Source organism: Bradysia coprophila, assembly GCF_014529535.1.
Source record: "Bradysia coprophila strain Holo2 chromosome X unlocalized genomic scaffold, BU_Bcop_v1 contig_20, whole genome shotgun sequence".
In the NCBI taxonomy this organism is placed as follows: domain Eukaryota; kingdom Metazoa; phylum Arthropoda; class Insecta; order Diptera; family Sciaridae; genus Bradysia; species Bradysia coprophila.
Window position 1 is genome coordinate 226,967 of NW_023503307.1, and position 19,263 is coordinate 246,229.

General features: G+C 35.1%; 3 protein-coding genes and 1 long non-coding RNA gene across 5 annotated transcripts; 1 reads left to right on the plus strand and 3 right to left on the minus strand.

The window, feature by feature from the left end:
* The first annotated feature begins 1,114 nt into the window (after nucleotides 1-1,114).
* On the plus strand, nucleotides 1,115-2,552 carry LOC119068703. Its single transcript, XM_037172393.1, has 3 exons — nucleotides 1,115-1,605; nucleotides 1,672-1,732; nucleotides 2,384-2,552. The coding sequence occupies exons 1-3, from the start codon at nucleotides 1,315-1,317 to the stop codon at nucleotides 2,521-2,523; spliced, it is 492 nt and encodes a 163-aa protein (XP_037028288.1). The 5' UTR covers nucleotides 1,115-1,314; the 3' UTR covers nucleotides 2,524-2,552.
* On the minus strand, nucleotides 2,519-6,493 carry LOC119068696 (interleukin enhancer-binding factor 3). Of its 2 annotated transcripts, XM_037172387.1 has the most exons (4): nucleotides 6,110-6,493; nucleotides 3,384-3,705; nucleotides 2,962-3,330; nucleotides 2,519-2,901 (listed from the first exon to the last, which is right to left on the minus strand). In XM_037172387.1, the coding sequence occupies exons 1-4, from the start codon at nucleotides 6,113-6,115 to the stop codon at nucleotides 2,642-2,644; spliced, it is 957 nt and encodes a 318-aa protein (XP_037028282.1). In that variant the 5' UTR covers nucleotides 6,116-6,493; the 3' UTR covers nucleotides 2,519-2,641. The 2 variants fall into 2 exon arrangements, with proteins under 2 accessions (XP_037028282.1, XP_037028281.1); XM_037172386.1 differs by having other exon boundaries at nucleotides 2,519-3,330; nucleotides 6,110-6,492.
* An 8,427-nt stretch (nucleotides 6,494-14,920) lies between these two features.
* LOC119068704 (nuclear receptor 2C2-associated protein) lies at nucleotides 14,921-15,655 on the minus strand. The gene is made up of 4 exons (XM_037172394.1): nucleotides 15,510-15,655; nucleotides 15,388-15,454; nucleotides 15,298-15,321; nucleotides 14,921-15,220 (listed from the first exon to the last, which is right to left on the minus strand). The coding sequence occupies exons 1-4, from the start codon at nucleotides 15,542-15,544 to the stop codon at nucleotides 14,936-14,938; spliced, it is 411 nt and encodes a 136-aa protein (XP_037028289.1). The 5' UTR covers nucleotides 15,545-15,655; the 3' UTR covers nucleotides 14,921-14,935.
* Nucleotides 15,656-16,826: 1,171 nt separating this feature from the next.
* On the minus strand, nucleotides 16,827-18,977 carry LOC119068705. Its single transcript, XR_005086207.1, has 4 exons — nucleotides 18,734-18,977; nucleotides 18,332-18,551; nucleotides 18,074-18,266; nucleotides 16,827-17,085 (listed from the first exon to the last, which is right to left on the minus strand). It is a non-coding gene; the product is annotated as an uncharacterized LOC119068705 (long non-coding RNA).
* Nucleotides 18,978-19,263: the final 286 nt, after the last annotated feature.

The following is a 19,263-nucleotide window of genomic DNA, read 5'->3' on the forward strand; positions in this document are numbered from 1 at the left end:
TTGTTAAGAATGTTATTTGATTGTTTATCATACAATAAGTGTGTGTTAGTAGATCCAGCTGGTGATATTCAGCTGGTGCTCATTCTGCACATAGGAAACTTTTAACAATTGTGGAGTAATTCAATAAAAAAGGTTTGGCAATCTTTGGAAAATCATGAACCATACATTATTCCATTTTTCAGTCTTCAACGACTAAGCAAGACTCGAATTTTAGTAATACCGACCTTTTTGTCGCGGCTCTTAGGCTAAAATTCTTTCAGTATTTTTGAGAGTCACATTTTTCTTTATTATCGAAAATACAGTCGAAGTCAACGAAATTTAGACCTGAGTTTGCTTCAACAGTTTTTCAGTTGGTCCAACCTGCTTATTACGGTATTTTATACGGTTTTACCACGCGCGTGCTTGAGATTAGTTCACCCGTATGAAGACATGTGAGCTGATTTTTTGTATGAGTGCTGAAAAACAGTTGTAGCTTTATGCCTAAATTTCTTTGACGTCGACTGTAAAATTTTGAAATCAAGATATATTGCAAATATTCTAAAGAAATATAGCTGAAAATGGAGCTTGCGGATTTCTGCCAGGTGGGATCAGGTCACGTTAATTTACCGGTCGGATCACGTTTTCCTTAAGTAAATTCTGGTCAACTAATTTTATTTCAGGTTGACTAGATTAGTGAACTTTCATTAAAAAAGTATTCACTAATAACCATAATAACGGACGAAGCTAAAGACCCCGGTTCCATCCTTTCGTTATCGGTGAGCCAATTTTTTACAATTTTAACAGAGTGAAACGTAACATAAAGTGGTCGATCTAACGATGTGTGTACACTATGAAAATAGTCCGCGACACATTGAAGAACGTCTCACGGGTCTGCGTAGCCATTATATTTTCATAAACATTAGAAAAAATTAGTTAATTTTTCGTAATTATATTGAACGATAAAATATGAAGTGCTTGTCTGGTTGTGGTAAACACACCGCCAACTAATTTCCATGTTAAGCGTTATCAGTAAACATTCAAAGCTTCGTTACGAGTGTTTTGACTTTATAGTGATGGATATATCTCACTGGATCCACTAAACATATCTCCACTGAACTATGGGTGTTGTTGAAAAGTTCACGTCTTGCGAAACTAAAGGTCATTGTCTGATAACCGAAAGCAGTAATAAAAAAACTAAAAAATTGTCTTTACGAATACCATAGAGCATATACACAACGTCGTACATCATCAGTTGTAGTAATTATCTTGATCGTGCAACGTAAAAAACTATCAATTTATTGTAACTGCAACAAAAAACATTAAACCAAAAACGTAATGATTAAGCAGAGTATTTTATTGTTTGTGTTTTTCTCATCGACAAAAGCATTTGCGATTAATGATGCCAGTTCAAATCGTTTATACCATCGCCTCCGACGCAGTGTTAGTGTCAGTACACCAAACATAATCGAAATTAATAACGAATTAGCAGAATGGCCTTTGAATGAGAATGATTCTATCAAAAACGATTTACTGATAGGTCAATGTGGTATTCGTGATCAGAGAGTTCACACCGAAGATATATTGGTGGAGAATTCAGGGCCGAGCACACTGAACGGAACGTTAGAGGTAATGGATCAGACAGTTTTGCAATTTTTGAATGCAGAAATAAATTCACACATAACTACTACACAGATCTACGTTAACTCACCCATTACAATAGCTTGTGTTAAAGTTGAAGATCAAATTGGTGCGGGAGCAATTATAGAAATATTTTTGATTTTATTAGTTTCCTGCACTCGCGGAGCCCGGCAGTTCAAGAATTTCTAATAAATTGGCATTTGTTTAGTCATACTGATTTTCGGATTTCAGATTGATCCGAAAATTTCCAGATTCAAATTTTCAGTTTTCAGATCAGATTAAATCCGCTTCCAATTTTCAGATTTCAGATCAGATCAGATCAAGCCTCCAGATCTGGATCTGAATCTGAAATTTTCAGATCTCCTTTTTCCAGATTCAGATCAGGTCAGAACGATCAGTTTCGAGCCCGAGAGCGAGTCGATGATTTTTGAAACCTGATCCATTCAATGTGAAATAGCGCCGAATAAACCGACCTTGGAAGGTCGGTTTATTCGGCGGTACATTTCAGTTGATGGAAAATTGATTTTTTTTTGTATTTTCAATCATTGACTAGCCTATTAGATGTATCATAACCAATAATTGCTTGAAATATGATGAAAAATCCATTTTCCATCCAATACACGAATCGTTGGTAAATGTTCGACTATCTTGTACATGTGTGTTAACGGCGATCCACATAATTCAAACTGCTGTAGACTCGTCACCTGGCGCAGAAAATGAAACAGAAACTGACATCGTAAATCGCAGCGCACCGATTTTACAAATAGAGCAATACCAAGCTTCAATTCCGGCGGTCCAGGACACAATTGGATATTTATTGACGTTAAGTGCAGATATGGGAAAGGTTTCCACTTCAAAATCCATATATTCGCAGAAACGAATACAACAAACACAGACATTGTCTAGTTCAATCAATCGGTTTATGTGTAAATAAATATTGCAGTGGGTTTCAACATTAGTCAATTGAATTTTTTTTAAATCCAAACTAAATCTAAGTTAATACGAAAGGAAGACACACGTGAGCCTATTTGTTTAGTGCCTTTACCCTAACAGGTGGTGATGGATCAATATCGGGTATGGTTGGATCTTTGTTTGGAAAATTCTTTATATTTTCGCTGAGCGATTGCTGGTGTGGATATTCTGGCCTGTCAAAGTTTCGTGATCTTGAACTTTTTGTACTACTACTAGTACTACTGCTACTACTGCCCCCACCGGATGATGCATTGCTGCTACCACCAGAACTCGACGAACCACTGTTGCTACCGGAAGAACCACTGCTGCTGCCTGAACCAGACGAACCGCTGTTGCCACCAAAACCAGATGAACCACTGCTGCCACCAGAACCAGACGAACCACTGTCGCCACCAGAACCAGACGAACCACTGTCGCCACCAGAACCTGACGGTCCATTGCTATTGCTCAAAGAAGAGTCTCCGTCTCCTACCCCTCCATCAGCAGGAACATTTCCGTCTTTTTTGTCAACTGCATCTTTCTTTCCATTGTCCGGATTAATTCCATCAAATCCTGGTGGATAAAATGGAAACGGTGGCAGATAGCCGCCATGTCCACCAAAATGATCATAAACTGATCCAATTATTGGATACGAATGGTACGGATACGGTGCTAAGTTTCCGAAGGCAAACGAATTTATTGGTACCAATGAGGGCAAACCAAAATCGTTTGATATTGGCGGTAATGTCGAATGAATTTCATCTGAAATGACCGTTTCGTTAGCATCTATATCAAAAATCTTTTCCCTACCTCACCCCTTGAAAAAAAGTTTCTTCCTTGGACAATCCCAGGATTTATTCGCGGATAGCTGTGATGAAAACCGTTGTACGAAGCTGCAGCTGATCCATATTGAAATCCATTGTTGTACAGACCGAGCGGTGAATAGCTTCTGTATGAATAGGATGGATACGCATATGTTTCCTGTAAATGTGGCTGAATTACGGGAAAGGCTCGACTCGGCGTTAGATTCTGATCCGTGGTAATCAGCGCATTGTAAACTTTTGGCTTTCGGCGCAATGTAGCACTATGCGTTAGTTGAATTGCCGTAGCAATAATTGCCAAAAGTAAAAAGAAAATCTACAAAGCAAAATTGTATATAAGAAATGAGAGGTGAGATGTTTCTTACTTGCTATACAATCACAAGAAATATTAAAATGAGACCGTCATCAGTTCGATTCAAAATAAAATCAAAAATAAATTCAGCTGATCATGGACCATGTACATGTTCAAGGTCTCAATGGTCATTTATGTAACAAATCGGATCGCTACACTTTAAATTGCCTGACGATATACTTAATTTAAAAAAAAAAATCTTCATTATTGAGCCCTTCTGTGAATTGGACTCAACGTGTATTCTCGGTAATCTCGTTGTGAGATTTGCGCACATCTTTTGTTTTTTGTTATGGAGTGCAGATTTCACGAAAAATAAAAATGCTTCGTCATCTCTATGTTTAGTTTTGAAAAGCTTACAATTTAAATTTTATTTCTTTTCTTTTTTTTTCTCTTTTTGCTTCAACAATTTTTAAACAAAAAATTGTAAATATAGTTATGAAAAAAGGATATGGGTACTGGTCACTGGTCACAGAAACAAAGACAGTTAATATACCATTAAGTGCTCTTTTCGATAACTTTGATTTTACGATACAAAAAAAAAATCATTGAAAATTGAAGCGGAAAATCATCGATGGGTAATAGACATTATTCAAGACGACTCATAATATGCACGGTATAAGTCGTAACTCCCTACATACGTATACCAATGAGCATATGACCTACGATTTTTTCCCTTATATATCAACGACAACTTGTAATGTTTGAAAAGAAAGGATTGAAATCGGGAGTGTATACAGGTTCCTAAAGAAAAATAGATAATTTTTTTCGTATCTTGGAAGGCTTGATTTCCACTTACAAAAAAACCATTCCGTTTTGCCTCCGTTTAACTAAACCATGCCTCTTTTCTATTGTTTAAATGGAGAGAAAACTGAGTGCTTTAAGTCAGGACTAAAGTATGGTTTCCACTCAAAAGAAAGTACTCAGTGTGAGAGCCGTGAGAGCGCAAGCTGTCAAGTAATTAAAGCAAAAATTGAAAAAATTCTCTCACATGGAGTAATTTTGATAAGTGGAAGTCAAGCATAACTCTCGAATAATAGTACTCTATCGAAATATTGTCTGAAATTGTACTTTCTATAAATAAACGGATTCACTTATGGAGGCTGTTTACTTTCCCTTTTTTCTACATATTGATATGACATATACTAAAGGATATTATGACTCAAACAGATAGTACAAGAAAAGTTGGGACAACCAGTAGTAAAACTATCAGTTTTATGGTTTGTTTACTTCGAGTGAAACTCTCACTTCGTTCGGACTACATCTCGCGAAATTGCCTAGAATCTACCGTCCACCACAGATACCTAAATAACTATTATCTTTATTTACAGAGCAAAAATGGAGGTCGAAATTAATCATTTTATCATAAATAACTATTTTGCAATTCTGAAGCCTACCATCAATTTTACATTTTGACTACAAAAAACGATCAAAAATCTGTTTGGATGGAAACTGCTAGAGTCGAATATCGAACGGGTTTTCACTTAGAATTAATACGAAATCCAATAGTCCTTCTAAATCTAAACAAAAGACTAACTAAGCCAAACAAAGACTAAGTAGGTCAATCAAAACGTCTGACTAAGCCAGACCAACTGGGTTTTGAACAAACTAGTTCATACCAAATCCAAACCCATCTATTACCTCGTTGCCAATGGTTTTGATTTCAACACTAAGAATTTCTAGAGACCATCATATCAGGTGTCTACGTAGTATTGTGGAATCCAATACTTTCCTCCCCTTTCTCTAAACACATATTTGAATTAAATATATAAAGATCCGGGCTTCTACAATCTTGCAATTTTCTTACACCGTCCACAATTAAAAACGCAAAAGTTTGAAGTGTTTCCGTTTCGTCTAATTTATCGACTTTGCTCAAATAATATGCTATTTGAAATGTATTGAATCATGTTACAAAAAATAAATCAATAAAAATTGTGAGTCCTCTCCAAGTAGAACGACTATATTACTAATTTACATATATGTCGTACATCCACTTAATATTACCGAGATGCAATAACTAACCAACTCTTTACAATGTTCAGTGTATATCTATATTTCATGTAAAATATGATTTTGCGAGAAAATAAAAAGAACAAAATTACAAGAATGTTGACTGAGTTGACTTTCCACTCGTTTACTTGATTGAGGTGAGTAAATGTGGGCACGTTTATTTAACATTTCGATTCTATCGATCTTCCGTGGTGAGCAGTTTAAATATTGTTGTGAAAATTATAATTTTGAAAAATGAATGTTGCCACAGTTTTAGTTTTGTAATCGACAATATAATGCAATTGGAAAATAAATAAATAAATTTTCTTATTAAAGTGGGTGCAAGGAAAATCTTTTTTTTTGCTCATCCTCTGATGCTTACCTTCATTTTTATTATTGTTGCAAGGCGATAATATTTTTAAATAACACTGGGGTTAATACTGACTTCTGTATGAACGATTTGATGAATTAAAACTTATTACGCATGTAGAAACACTCCGAGTCCAAATTACATTTATTATTATATCAACTCCATCCACTCACACGAATTATATCCACACAGTCAATGAACAATAATTTACAACTCTTTGTTTTAAAATTAAGTCTCGGTGTTCGTTGTTTTTTTTTCTTCTATTTTTATTTGATTTATTATTTATAGCCAATCCGGTGTTATATAGGAATCTTATAGCACAACCGAGTATAAAGTAATAAAATATTCTTTATGCAAAACTTATAAATGTTTCTATTTTCACAGACAAAATCTCAATGAAGCGAGTTCGGTTTATGTTGCACCTTTTATATTTACCTTTCTTCGCTTCGTAAGAATTTATATTAAAAACGTTGAAATCTTTCTGTGTAATTTTATTAGATTTATCTGTCCTACCTACAGAATGTAATACATACATTGCTATTGCCTGTATTTTGTGATACGACCATTGATAGAATAATTTTATTAATTTGTTTGCAGCAAATATCTAGATGTTTAATAGACTCAAGTCAAACTATGTTTGAAAAATGTAATATGAAAAGATCTTATTTGTCACCATTGAACTAATGATTGTGGCTTTCTTTAACAAAGTATCTAAAATAAGAAACAACTATCTATCACACTGATATGTATGACAAAGCAAAGCCTATTTCAGTGAAATTAGATTTTCTGCTCATAGTTACTCCTAAACAATTTATTAAAAAATTCTGTGGAGTTCAGTTGTCGTTACATACACTAATTTATCAGAAAACGACACATCTTAGGTGGAAGGCTCCGATGTGACACGAGCCGACTTCTCGCCCTAGGATTTACAATATTTAATTCATTGGTATGCTTTACCAAACAAAACAAAAATTGAGGCCATTAGAAATACCTGAGAATCTGAGGTATTTTGAAATTTTTATAAGAAATTTTGCGATTTAAAATCCTTGAAATAGGCCCTTATCATTACTACAAAGGATATTTCGAAAAGAGAATTATTAATGAAAATTAAGACTATGCCGTTTATAAGTCAGGTATAAACCATCGGAAGATGCGTGACACAGTAAATGCGATGTGTAAGACTAAAAGTACGAGTGTGCAATTAATCATAATAACATCTTCGTTAGGTTTTTATAGAGCACTTTCACTTTGTCATTCAGCTAAGCGAAGTAGTTCGCAGGTAATTAAACTATCACTTGTGTAAGTCTGTCAATTGAAAATCTTATAGTACATTACGTTCGAGGTTCCAGATTTCTATTATGATGTTATGCCCCGACCCGAAGGGGGGTCTGTCGATTGCACAGTTTATGTATATTATGAACCTGTTGCAAGGATTATTATTTTGACGTGTAGGACATTATTGCCAGAGCCGAAGGCGTGGGCAATAATCCCTACACGCCAAAATAACAATCTTGGCAACAGGTGCATACCATATTTTATCTATCGAGAACAGATATATCGAGATAAGTAAAAACTCCCTAGATAGATAAGCTCGAGATTATCGTTCTAGACAGATAATATATATTACACACTTGTCACGAAGAAGTCGAGGCTTGCCGAGACTGATAGTGACAAGTGTGTACTCTATTTTATCACATAAGCGAAAACGAGACAACAACATAGAACTGAAGTGTAATTTTTGTATTAAACTTCTAGTTAAGTAATTCTGACATCCGAACACCGCACGTATGTGATAATAGTACATTACGTTCGAGGTTCCAAATTTTTATTATGACGTTATATCCCGACCCGAAGGGGTCATACGTACAGTGCTTTACGTGAATAGGCAATGTAATATATATTATGCACCTGTTGCCAAGATTGGTATTTTGACGTGTAGGACATTATTGTCCTAGCCGAAGGCGTTGGTCATAATGCCTACACGTCAAAATAACAGTCTGGCAATAGGTGCATATCATATTTTATCTGTCGAGAACAGATATACCGAGATAAACAAAAACTCCCTAGAGGGATAAGCTCGAGATTATCGTTCTAGACAGATAAATGCATATTTCATATGAGCGAAGCGCCATTTACATTGCCGTTTGAAAATTTAAAATTAAAAAACCAAATATTCTGCGGAAATAAATGAGAATCTAGATTCTGTATTTTAGTATTTATTTGTACATAAAAACCAAAATTTTAATTTGATCACAACAACTGCCACAACAAATCCATACGATAACATTTTATACAGGCGAGGAAAAATAAGAAGTTGCAATTAAAATCCAATTCTCCTTATTCAATTCACATGGTATACCAATGTTACATGGACTGAATAGCATCAATTGGATTGTATACGTTCAAAATGTCTCTTCTAAGTAAACAATTATTTTGTGCCACCGAGAATTGAAATACGACTCTTTTCAGCACTCATTTTAGTGTTGTAAAGTGACTTATTTCAGCACCCGTTTGATGTGATACTACAACACTCAAAGCAGTTGATATGGAATTTGTATGAGTTGTTACAGCATTCGTTTGAGAAAATGCAAAACAATGTGATCGATCAAATTTGAAGAGTGATTGTTTACAATGGAAATTATGATTTTTTGTGCTCTTGTCTATTTCAATTCTCGGTTGGCACAAAGCATGATGTGTTACACGTATTGTAATGAGATTTTTTCAGCACACGACCCAAAAACTTGGGTCTAGTGCTGAAAAAATCAACATTACAATACTTGTAACACAACATACTATTCTTGCACTGTAATCGATTTTTCCACAATAAAGTATAAAAAAGTCATTTAAATTAGTTGATTTTTTTAGAACATAAGCGTTGCTGATATCAAGGATGGATCGTAAATAGGTGACGATTTGTAAACTAATTTAACGGCTTGACCAACTTTGGTTTTCTTCAACATTTTTGTCGATTGAATCGATTCGAATCCATACATATAGTAGATTACAAGAATTTCTAAGAAAGTATGTTACATCATCCAAATCCTGAAAGAGGATATGCGAACGTCACCTGTATTCAACTCAGTTTCGTACACGTCTCGAAAAAGCTACGGGGCATGGTAGCACCCCCTAGACACTTCGACAAAAAATATATGTGAATAGCGTGAATAGTGTCACACCCTTGCATGGCAATGAACTATTGAAGCACCAATTTTAATTACTCAAAGCTATAATTGCAAGTTAAGCAAGTACGCACCACTCATTTGTGGGAAAATTTAGATATTAGAGTGAAGCTTCTATCAACTGGTATCTGATTCCCCTATTCGAGAAACAAATTATCCCACAGAAGCGTACGCTATTCTACTAAATGAAACATCAAAACCACAAAACAAAATTTTGCAGGACAAAGTAAAGAATTATTTAACCCTCTAGGTTCACAGGCTCGAGGAATTTTATTTTGCTTGATCTATGCAAACCTTCGATCTAAACAACAAAATATTAACGAAAACTTCTATTCGTGTAAACACACGAGACGTTAATGTAGTTGATTCTTTTTAACAGGTCATCATTTATATGAAGCAGCACTTTATTACCGAAAACCATCGATATAATATACTGTAGATAATGAGACACGAAGAACGAAATTTCGGAAATATAGCACACATGCAAGTGCAAAAAATACGAATCACAACACAAAACGAAGAGAAAAAGGAAATTGAGAAATGCAGAGTTTCAATTATTCATTATTATTTCGCCCCTTTTTAAAACGTAAGTTACGTTACACATACATCCGTGTGATCTTTCCGCATAAAGTTGCTTTGACATTACTTATCTACCCTATGTTATATCGATGCCAAAAACCACTAAAAAATCAAAAAAAAATTCTTATATCCAGTCCGGCCTGATAGAACCAATAAATGTCTGATAATCTAGTAACGCAGTTTTAAAGCTTCTAAAAATTGTCCAGCAAAATGTCTTTAAATCCTACAACCTTAAACATGGCTGTAACAACTTTAGCCTGAAATTCGACGTTTCCACTAACAAAAAGGGCGACATTACAAATCCAAATAAAGATTGAAGAAAAAAAAAATACCAAAGATTAACGACCTCGAATGTTCAACATTATTTGTATAAAGTAATGTTTAATGTATGTTTTTACCATTGAAATGATCTGTTTCGAACGATTAATCTCTTCGTGGAGCTAGAACTCATTTATTATGATTGAACCGGAAGTTTTTATTTAAATCAAAAATTAATTGTATGTTTTTGTTAATAAATAAATTATTTGATAATTGACTTCACATCATCCACGGGATGACGATATTGAGTATATAAATCACTTGATATAGCGTCTTTGTTCTATAATTCTCTTGTTGATTTGTTGCTTCGTAAATTGGTCCAATTAGTTTCTTCTAAATTGTTTCTTTTTTGTCAATTTTACTCTATTTGATTACTCGAATCACTCATTTTTTGTCTAGTTTTCATTGCTGGAGGAGAAAATTCTTACTTACTTACTTTACTTTACTTAGTCATTTTCAATTCGTCAGAATTTTCGTGGAAATTCTAAACTTATTTAAAAAGATTTACGAACAGCTTCCAGCGCCAAACATGTTTCCTTTCTTTAAAAGTCGAATCGATCGTTTAACCTACAGACGTCGATTATACGTCTTTCATATTAATAAATCTTTGAAGTTGTAATTTAGAAATATTTATTGATTACTAACTGAAGGAGCAGCAGACACGAAATATGAATTACAGTTTGATTGTAAATAAATTATGAAGTTGTCCTAGTAATCGAGAAAATTGCTTCTGGAAACGGTATAGACAAAGAAGACTTCACTTATTTTAATTACTTTTTTGACTGTTTTTCGAGGGGTTACCGACTCGGGGAAATGATGTCACACCTCTTCTACAAAATGCTATACAAAAAAACCTGTAATATTTTCACTGAAAAACTCAAGGAAATTGGCAAATGGTGTCCCACAATTTTGAGTAGTTGATGACCCCTCACCTGTATTTTTAATAAAAATTGGAATAACAAATCAACACTACACTATCCACTCTTATGAGTCAATTCGCAAAAACTTCGAACAGCTTATATGGAATTGGGATTCAAGCCGACGGCGATCCAATCGAGCTATGGCTCAAATGAATCGTCGTTCAATTCTGAGAATATCGTGGAACAACTTTTTTCCCGAAAAAATTTTGTTGGACTGTCATGACCCTTAGAAAAATTTTCACCGAAGTGGTCGCGAAAATCGTTTTTTATCAATTACTCCAACATACAAAAAGTGAATAATGTCAAATTGTGCACGTTTATAAAGCTCAATGAGCTGAATAATATTGACCAACAAACGCCGATGTTCGGCCCACCCAGCCGCCGCAACAAGTGAAAAACCTCGAGAAAACAGAAATTTTTGAAGGGAAATTTAAATTCTATCGTTAAATGCCTTTCAGCTTAGTAATAGTGTAAGATCCTATTAGTACAAATTGAGGACATTTCATTTTGACTAAAAATTTTCAAAGCTTTCAAAAATCGTGTATTTAGTTCATGTTGATTTGAATAAGTCATTCCAGTAGCTTGTTACACTTAATATCGAAGTGGATTATGATAGGACAAATTAAGGACATTTAATTAGGCTGAATAGGTATTTGCAGCGTCGTTACTAGAGGTGTGCGCCGATCTTAAAATAGTCGGCGGCGGTGCGCCGACTGGTAAGGGATCGGCGGCGGCGCGCCGGAAGAAATTTATAGTCGGCGGCGGTGCGCCGATCGGCGCGCCGATAAATTTACAAAAAATCTAAACTTTCGAAAATAATGCAAAAACATTTGAAAAAGCGTGCGCAATCATTTTTCCGAACACTGAAATCTTACTATCTTGCAATCTGAAGTATCAACCACTTATACAAGGGGAATCAACTGAGGCGTATCTCACCTTTTATATTGTGTACAATGTACAATCACCTATTATTTTGAAAACATCTAATTTAATGAATCCAAGAATGATTAATGAGTTTGCGTAAATGACATGTAAGCTATAAGTCAAATTATAATTTGGAAATTTTAAGTCACATCTTCATACCAGATGTTCTGCAGGCTTCTTATTTCCAACTTATAATTTATGTCATTTACGCAAACTCACTACTATTATCTTTCGATTTATGCAATAACCGTTCCCGTTGCCTTTAGTCCATCTTCGATGAAGGAGTGAGATCGTAGTAGAAGGTTTTCGCAAATAAGAGATTTAGATAAACTTAAATTTATAAGTAATAAGTGCATAGACTACGCCAAAATGATTTTTTTTTCCCAAATTTTTTAAATAAAGCAGCTAAAAATTGAAAATAAAGATACCCGTGTCTCGTCTTTTTGACGAAAAAACTTGAAACCGGAAAGATTTTCCACTTTATAAATTCCTAAAACATGTGATTTGCGCCATTTTCCACCCAAATTCCACATAAGGTCTCAAGTTTGCCACTTTTGACTGATAGTTTTGACTGATTCACTGAATTTTGTTCTCCTTCTTCTTCCTCTTATATGCACAGAAAATAGAGTAACGTACCCAAGAGTTCACGTTAAGTGAGGATACAGAAAAGACAAATGCTGTTTCGACCTCGGGTATCGATGGCGGTCTCGGGCCAGCGTGATCTGACCATCCTCAGTAGTATCCATCGATACCCTTCCCAAGACAGCAGCCAACTTTTTCTTTGGACTAGTATTTATATGGCGACCATATAAAAGACGAGCTATAGGTAGACCACCAGAGAGATGGACAAACGGAATTAAGAATATTGCAGGTACAAACTGGCAGCAAATGGCAATGGATCGTACGAAATGGAAAGAAGTTGGAGAGGCCTACATCCAGCAGTGGATAGAAACAGGCTGAAAAAGAAGAAGAAGAAGTATTTAAAAATATGCATAAAACACTTGCCATCTACTGATAGAAATAGGATACGTTATAGAAAGCTACTTCGAAGATAACCCTATCGTAGCATCAGAAACAAAATCACCGTCGTACAGTGCAAGTAAGAAGAAAAACCCAAAGTTTCAACAAAAAATTTTTAACAAAAAACTCCTTTCTACGCATATAGAAACATAGCAGCATATAGAAACCTGACTTATAAATTAAGAGCGATAAACATTTGCTAAAACCTTGTACATGTACTCAGGCACACACTTTTGTATAGATTTTTCAATTTAAGTTTATATTTATTGTCGCCCATTAAAATTTCTGAAATCACTAAACGTATAAAATTTCGGCGCGACGAAAATACAATCGGCGGCGGCGGCGGCGTGAGCTATTATTTTTCGGCGGCGGCGCGCCGAAAATTTAGCAAAAAATCGGCGGCGCGCCGGCGTAAAATCGGCGGTGCACACCTCTAGTCGTTACCAAAAAAGTACTATTTCGACTTTGTACTACTAAACTGTCATACTACTAAGTTTTCATTGTCTAAAAAATAGGACTAATTAAGGACATTTGTTTGGCATAAACACATTCACGACAAATACACAACTTCAGCTAGTTACTAAAATGCAGCGTTTCCCAATTTAGAACATGTCTACTGCGCCTGAAATAAGGCAGGACAAATTCTAAAATTTGGTCGGACATTAAGGACATATTCAGGACATTTATTTGGTAACGGCTACAGGTGGCAATCAGAACACATGTGTCAATTTGTAACGCTACCTTAATTTTTAAGTAAATATGTACTGGAAGTGTACTAATAAAATATTTTTAGGAAATTATAATACTTTACTGATAATAATAGACTGTGAGCCTAATGAAGTACTTTGCACCGAGAATTATACAGCGATTTATGCAACAGAGACATCTTAAGTTGGCAAATTTTGGGCATTATGATGCTGAAATATATACTTACGGTCTGTGTTGCCCATCATTTTTTCGCATTGGATATGGTATAGCGTAAATAACCATTTCCCATGCTTAATAAACATAATTATTATTAATAATAAAAATGGACTGTTGATCTATGTGAACCGTGAGATGCCCAATTTCATGTAAGTTCAATGAATCGTAAATTGTCACATATCACGGTTTATTGGATGGTGAGTTGACCGATTTTTTTCTTCTTACAAATTTTCACGGACAACTTACCACTTTTCCATTTGGTCAACTCTCCATTATTTAACTTATTCGATTATTCATCCAGAAATATCAAAGCATAAACAACACATCAAAACTAACCACCAGATAAAGCCTACTTTTGACCTAGCCACGTTCTTAATTCGTACACATGTCTGAACAGTTTCTACAGTGATTTATGAGACATAAATAGTAAAACAGGTGCTGAAATGATGGAAATACGAAACATCAGTCGTCGAACTATTTCATTAGGAGAAACTGGTGCATCTATCTTGCGGAAATAGCAGCGCTATAGCAAATCAGAATATATAACGAATGGTTAAATTACCATCTATATCGATAGTCGATGCGCGCTGAAAGCTTTAGACTCTATTGTCACTCAGGCGTGATAAAAAAGGAAAAAACAGACTAGCTAGACAGATAAACCGTTCCATCCAAATGTTCCTGAGCCCAACCTCTTTATTGGCATTCCATCTTCAAAAATTAAAGGAAAAATTAGTCCAACAAAAAATATCAAATGACTCAAACAGGATGCAACCAAAGTACCTCGAAGAGGATCCAGAGACGAAATTTTAAGAAAGAAATTAAACGACTGAATCTTCACTACTTCAATCATTTGATTGCAACTACGAAATAGATATTTGAGTTTGCCTCTATCGCATTTCATCTTCAACATGCTATCGCAATTCATCTAGATCCAGATACAGACTGAACATACAACAACGTTGTGATTACCAGTATCAATGTAATTCCAAGTTGTAAACAATTATTCTTCCAAAGAAGTCCGTGCTTCCTTCAAACGAAAACTTAACTTTTCTAACACTTTCCGCCGTAGAACTTAAATCAAATGTTTGCTTGGCATTAATATCATCCGGATAGAATGGTTGCTCGTGAACCACTTTACCACCGCCATCTTCCAACGAAACGGAACAATTTTTTCCGGCAAATCCACCTTGAAATTGAAAATTGAACGACTTGATTTTTGTCACCTCGTCGAATGTAATGAGAATCCACTGTAGGGCACCCTGCATTCATAACAGGAAGCACTTTTATAATTATTGATCATCAACTCAGATAATGTAGGTATACGTCAGTTACATACCTGGTCAGAGCTCCATGCAGTGTCCTGCAAGTTCAGAAGGGATACGGATAAATTTTTTTTCAGTAGATGACACAAATATTCTGTTCTTACCTCACATCCATCAAACAGAAATGATTTTCCATGTTGCTTGTTGTCTCGGTTCAACACAGAACTGACACTGAAGAAAAGTTTTTGATATAGTGGAAGACGCAGCACAAGGTTTTAACATTTACCTGCATTTATATTTAACATCATCCAAAACACTCATTGTAACAGCATTGTATTGTTTACATATTATTTACGATGAAGACTGTCAAAGCAATACCATTTTACCAATAGAAAATAATTTTTTGACAAGTTTGTTACCATCCAGTGAACATGCTCATTACATTATACGAAATTATAAGAGTGTAAGATGAGATGAAAATTTCAATTTTTATTAATTGTAATTTTTTTCAAAACAATCTAAACCGGAAATTTTGCACTCAATTTCTCTGCATAATTTGCGATTAAAAACTCGCTTAAGTAATAATTTCGATGATATCTGGTGCTCCTCATACAGATTAGCATTCCGTGTAGGTAGGTAGGTAAGAGCGGTGGAAAACTTTTGTTGTGTTTTTCGACGTCATTTAATATTATCGTAATCTCGATACCATAAAGTCATTTTATCATTCGTATTTAATAAAAAAGCTTTAGATAAGACATCGCAAAAAAATCATTCGATAAAAGGAATGGTTTCCGTCACCAACTATTAAGTAGAATAAATATATCGTCGTCTAGTCGCTGAAATCGGGGGAAAGATAGACAATTTGAAATCCGCAAAAAATGGTTTTCCCGTTTCCTTATAGAAAGATAGACAATTTGAAATACGCAAAAAATGATTTTCCCGTTTCCTTAGAGAAAGATAGACAATTTGAAATCCGTGAAGTCATATGGAATGATATTTCTTATTTCTATATTTTGGGTAGATGTTATTTGCTTGCACCCGCATATAGTGTACTATTTTATATTTTATACTAATGTGGGATGCAAATAGTCTAAAATTCAATATTTGCAGGTAGGCAGGTTTGTACAAGGAAGATTGAAGTTGGTTCTGATGAAACAACCAATTTATTGTTAGGCCCCCGAGTAAAAAAGACGACTCTTTTCAGGTTAAAAAAATAAGGCTATTTTCTTAGCCTTTTTTCAAAAGATTTTAACCTGTTCAGTGAATAATTCTGACGCATATCTCGTTTTATCTTTACGTAAATATTATTCCAGTTAACTACTTACATAGCCTTCCCAATTTGGGAAACTATCCTTCAAACGGTTTTGATTGTGTAGCTCGTAAGTCTATTTTGTTTTCTATCCACATTGTGTATGTTCGTGGAACAACCGGTAAAAACAGTTTGAGAAAATGTTGCACAAATTGGAAAATTCTGCCACTGAATGTTGAAGATTGTTTTGACGAGTGTTGATGTACCACTATAAGAAACTACAAATTCTGTGAACTACGGATTGAAAGACCTAACCTTCGTTCAAGCAATGATGTTTGACGTACTGATCGACTTTATCTTAAGAAATTATGTACTTTTAAGATTTCTATTTTGCTTACAGCTCACTAAAATTTACCAACATTCGTCAAATGAAAAGACCTTTTTTTGACACTTCATTTGACACTTCACTGGCTGTATTCATTATCACGTCAAGTGAAGGTATTTTTACAATTTCCGTACATTCAAAGGCCCATTATGTTGGGACCAAAAGACATTAAAAAAAACATTTCGTTGCCGAATCCACGATTGGGTTGTTGATGTGTTTCCACAAAACCTGCAAAAATAAAAAAGAAAAATACATCGAAACGATGAAGTCGAAATGTGTAGCACGGTTTCTTTCTAGAGCCACTCTCAGATTAAAATTGTCGATCATCAATTTAAGTTTTTCCAGCTTAGTCGTAGGTCGACTTTACTGCTAAAACTGGACTACAGATCACACTTATCGCTGTCGGATCATATCGTATAAGGTGTGAATTGAAAGGTTAGAGTTCAGGGAAGAATATAAGACAAAATTTGTTTATCAAAAAATTTGATATGGATGAGCTAGAGTGACTCAAGTTTCATGAAGGTGTCATTTTTTTGCTTTTTATTAAGAAATGGTACTGTCGCTGGCGCGACTACTTAATCTGGGCGATTCTGGGTTCTAATATACAAAGACGGTCGAGTTAGTGTTTTTGAAAAATTAATTAATTCGATTGAGATGTATTATTCATGCTGATGATGCGAAAATAAAATCACGAAACGTCCATAAAAAACAAAGTTTTTTATTTGTCGACCGGAAAATCAAGGAAAACCCAAACCCTTATTCGTTCTAATATAGGTACCTAGTGATGACATCCCATGCCATTACTTTGCAGGTATCTGGATCGTGCCGTCTTCCGGACCTCTTTGAAAATCGTCAATTTTTCGAGGTAAAGCTGCAGCCACGCAGCAGAACGTTTTCGAAAATATCGATAGTGCCAAATGAGTACCTTGTTGAAGCTAGTATTTGACCATAATTTCACATTTTTTGGATTAGTTGTAAAGAGAATATTTCCTAAATACACTTTCGCCCCATCCGGTGTAGTGCATTTTTCTCAGAGGTCCACACCTCTGGTAAAAGTGTTGGAACAAAAAAAAATTCTACAAATTATTCAGTCTGGAGGAAGCTTTCGAACGAGATATAACTAATAAAGATCGGAGACCCATTGGTTTCAAATTTCATAAAAGTTGGTCGACGTTATCGCAAAGAGACTCTTAAAAGTAAAACGGAAAAATCACACAACTTACTACAGAATTATCCGCTGAGTCCGTTGCGGACATCACTGGCCTTGGACACAAGTTTGTTGCGGGTATCGAGCGCGACTTTTTCTGATTTTCTCTTGTCCGCACCATTAAAATTGGAAATTTTCTTATTTAGAATTATGTTGATATCGCTTTTGCTCATCGATTTATTGGTTCGAGCGTCGGTCAGATCTAGAAAATATTTCTACCATTGCAGTGGAACCATTATATAATTTTGAAATGTAATTTCTAATTACCGTATAATAGCTGTAGCCATAATGGGTTTAATGGAGGCTTAGCAGGAGCGTCGACTTTCTTGCTTGCAGTACCCGTTACGCTACTGTTCTTTAGCGTCTCTCTGCCAAATATCGCGAGCGCAAGATTGTTCACATATTTGTTGTGATCAAGAGTACCGTCGAGTATTTGGCACTGAGTTTCGTTCAAAAACACACCTTCGCTGTAATACCTGCCACCATTCTGTAACCGAAACGGAAAAATCATATTAATAGAGGCCTTCACCCTACAAAGACCTTCATGCAACTAGGCATATAGAAAAGAGCAATATTTATGGATTGAAGTCCTACATTACTCAACCATCAACTTAATTTCAAAATCGTTCTAGTAAGTGTCTGTCTACGTTAAAATAAATTGATTCTTACTTGTTTTGTGAAAGGCACCTCTGGAACCTTACTTTTGGCCAATGCTTTATCAGCCGCTACCAAAGCTTTTTGAAGCGAGTTATTACGCTCCTCTAACTCAGCATTTCGTTTTTTTAATTGTAAATAAGCTTCCTTGTAATCGATTCCTTCACCACTGATGACATTTTCTGATGATAAAGTAAATGTCAAGAACTGTCACAATCCTAAGATTCAAACTTGTTCCACTTACGGTTATCATTGCACACTTGTTCTGATTAGAGATAATATCAAACATGAAATACTGAATACGCCACTGCTAGAGGCCTCTGAAGCAACATGCATTAGCCTAGCTCTGAGTAACTCTAAATCTCTGGTTGTCAATTCTTTCTATTGTCCAAAAAATCTTTTGAAAAAGGACCTTTTGAAACTCATGAATTTACACTCCAACGTTTTTATGGGAGGCGATTATAATGCTAAACATTGCTATTGGCATAATTCTGAAAACAATAGCAACGGCAATGCCCTATTCAAATTTCTTGTTGATGAAGACT

Excerpts from the sequence above, each read along its gene's own strand:
- LOC119068703 (XM_037172393.1), top strand. The coding sequence starts at position 1,315 with ATGATTAAGCAGAGTATTTTATTGTTTGTGTTTTTCTCATCGACAAAA. Across the intron at positions 1,606-1,671 it reads CACTGAACGGAACGTTAGAG|ATCTACGTTAACTCACCCAT; the intron begins GTAATGGATCAG and ends ACTACTACACAG. Across the intron at positions 1,733-2,383 it reads TGAAGATCAAATTGGTGCGG|GAGCAATACCAAGCTTCAAT; the intron begins GAGCAATTATAG and ends ATTTTACAAATA.
- LOC119068696 (XM_037172386.1), bottom strand. Across the intron at positions 3,331-3,383 it reads AAGAAACTTTTTTTCAAGGG|ATGAAATTCATTCGACATTA; the intron begins GTGAGGTAGGGA and ends CGGTCATTTCAG.
- LOC119068704 (XM_037172394.1), bottom strand. The coding sequence starts at position 15,544 with ATGAGTGTTTTGGATGATGTTAAATATAAATGCAG. Across the intron at positions 15,455-15,509 it reads GATGTTAAATATAAATGCAG|TGTCAGTTCTGTGTTGAACC; the intron begins GTAAATGTTAAA and ends ACTTTTCTTCAG. Across the intron at positions 15,322-15,387 it reads TTCTGTTTGATGGATGTGAG|GACACTGCATGGAGCTCTGA; the intron begins GTAAGAACAGAA and ends CTGAACTTGCAG.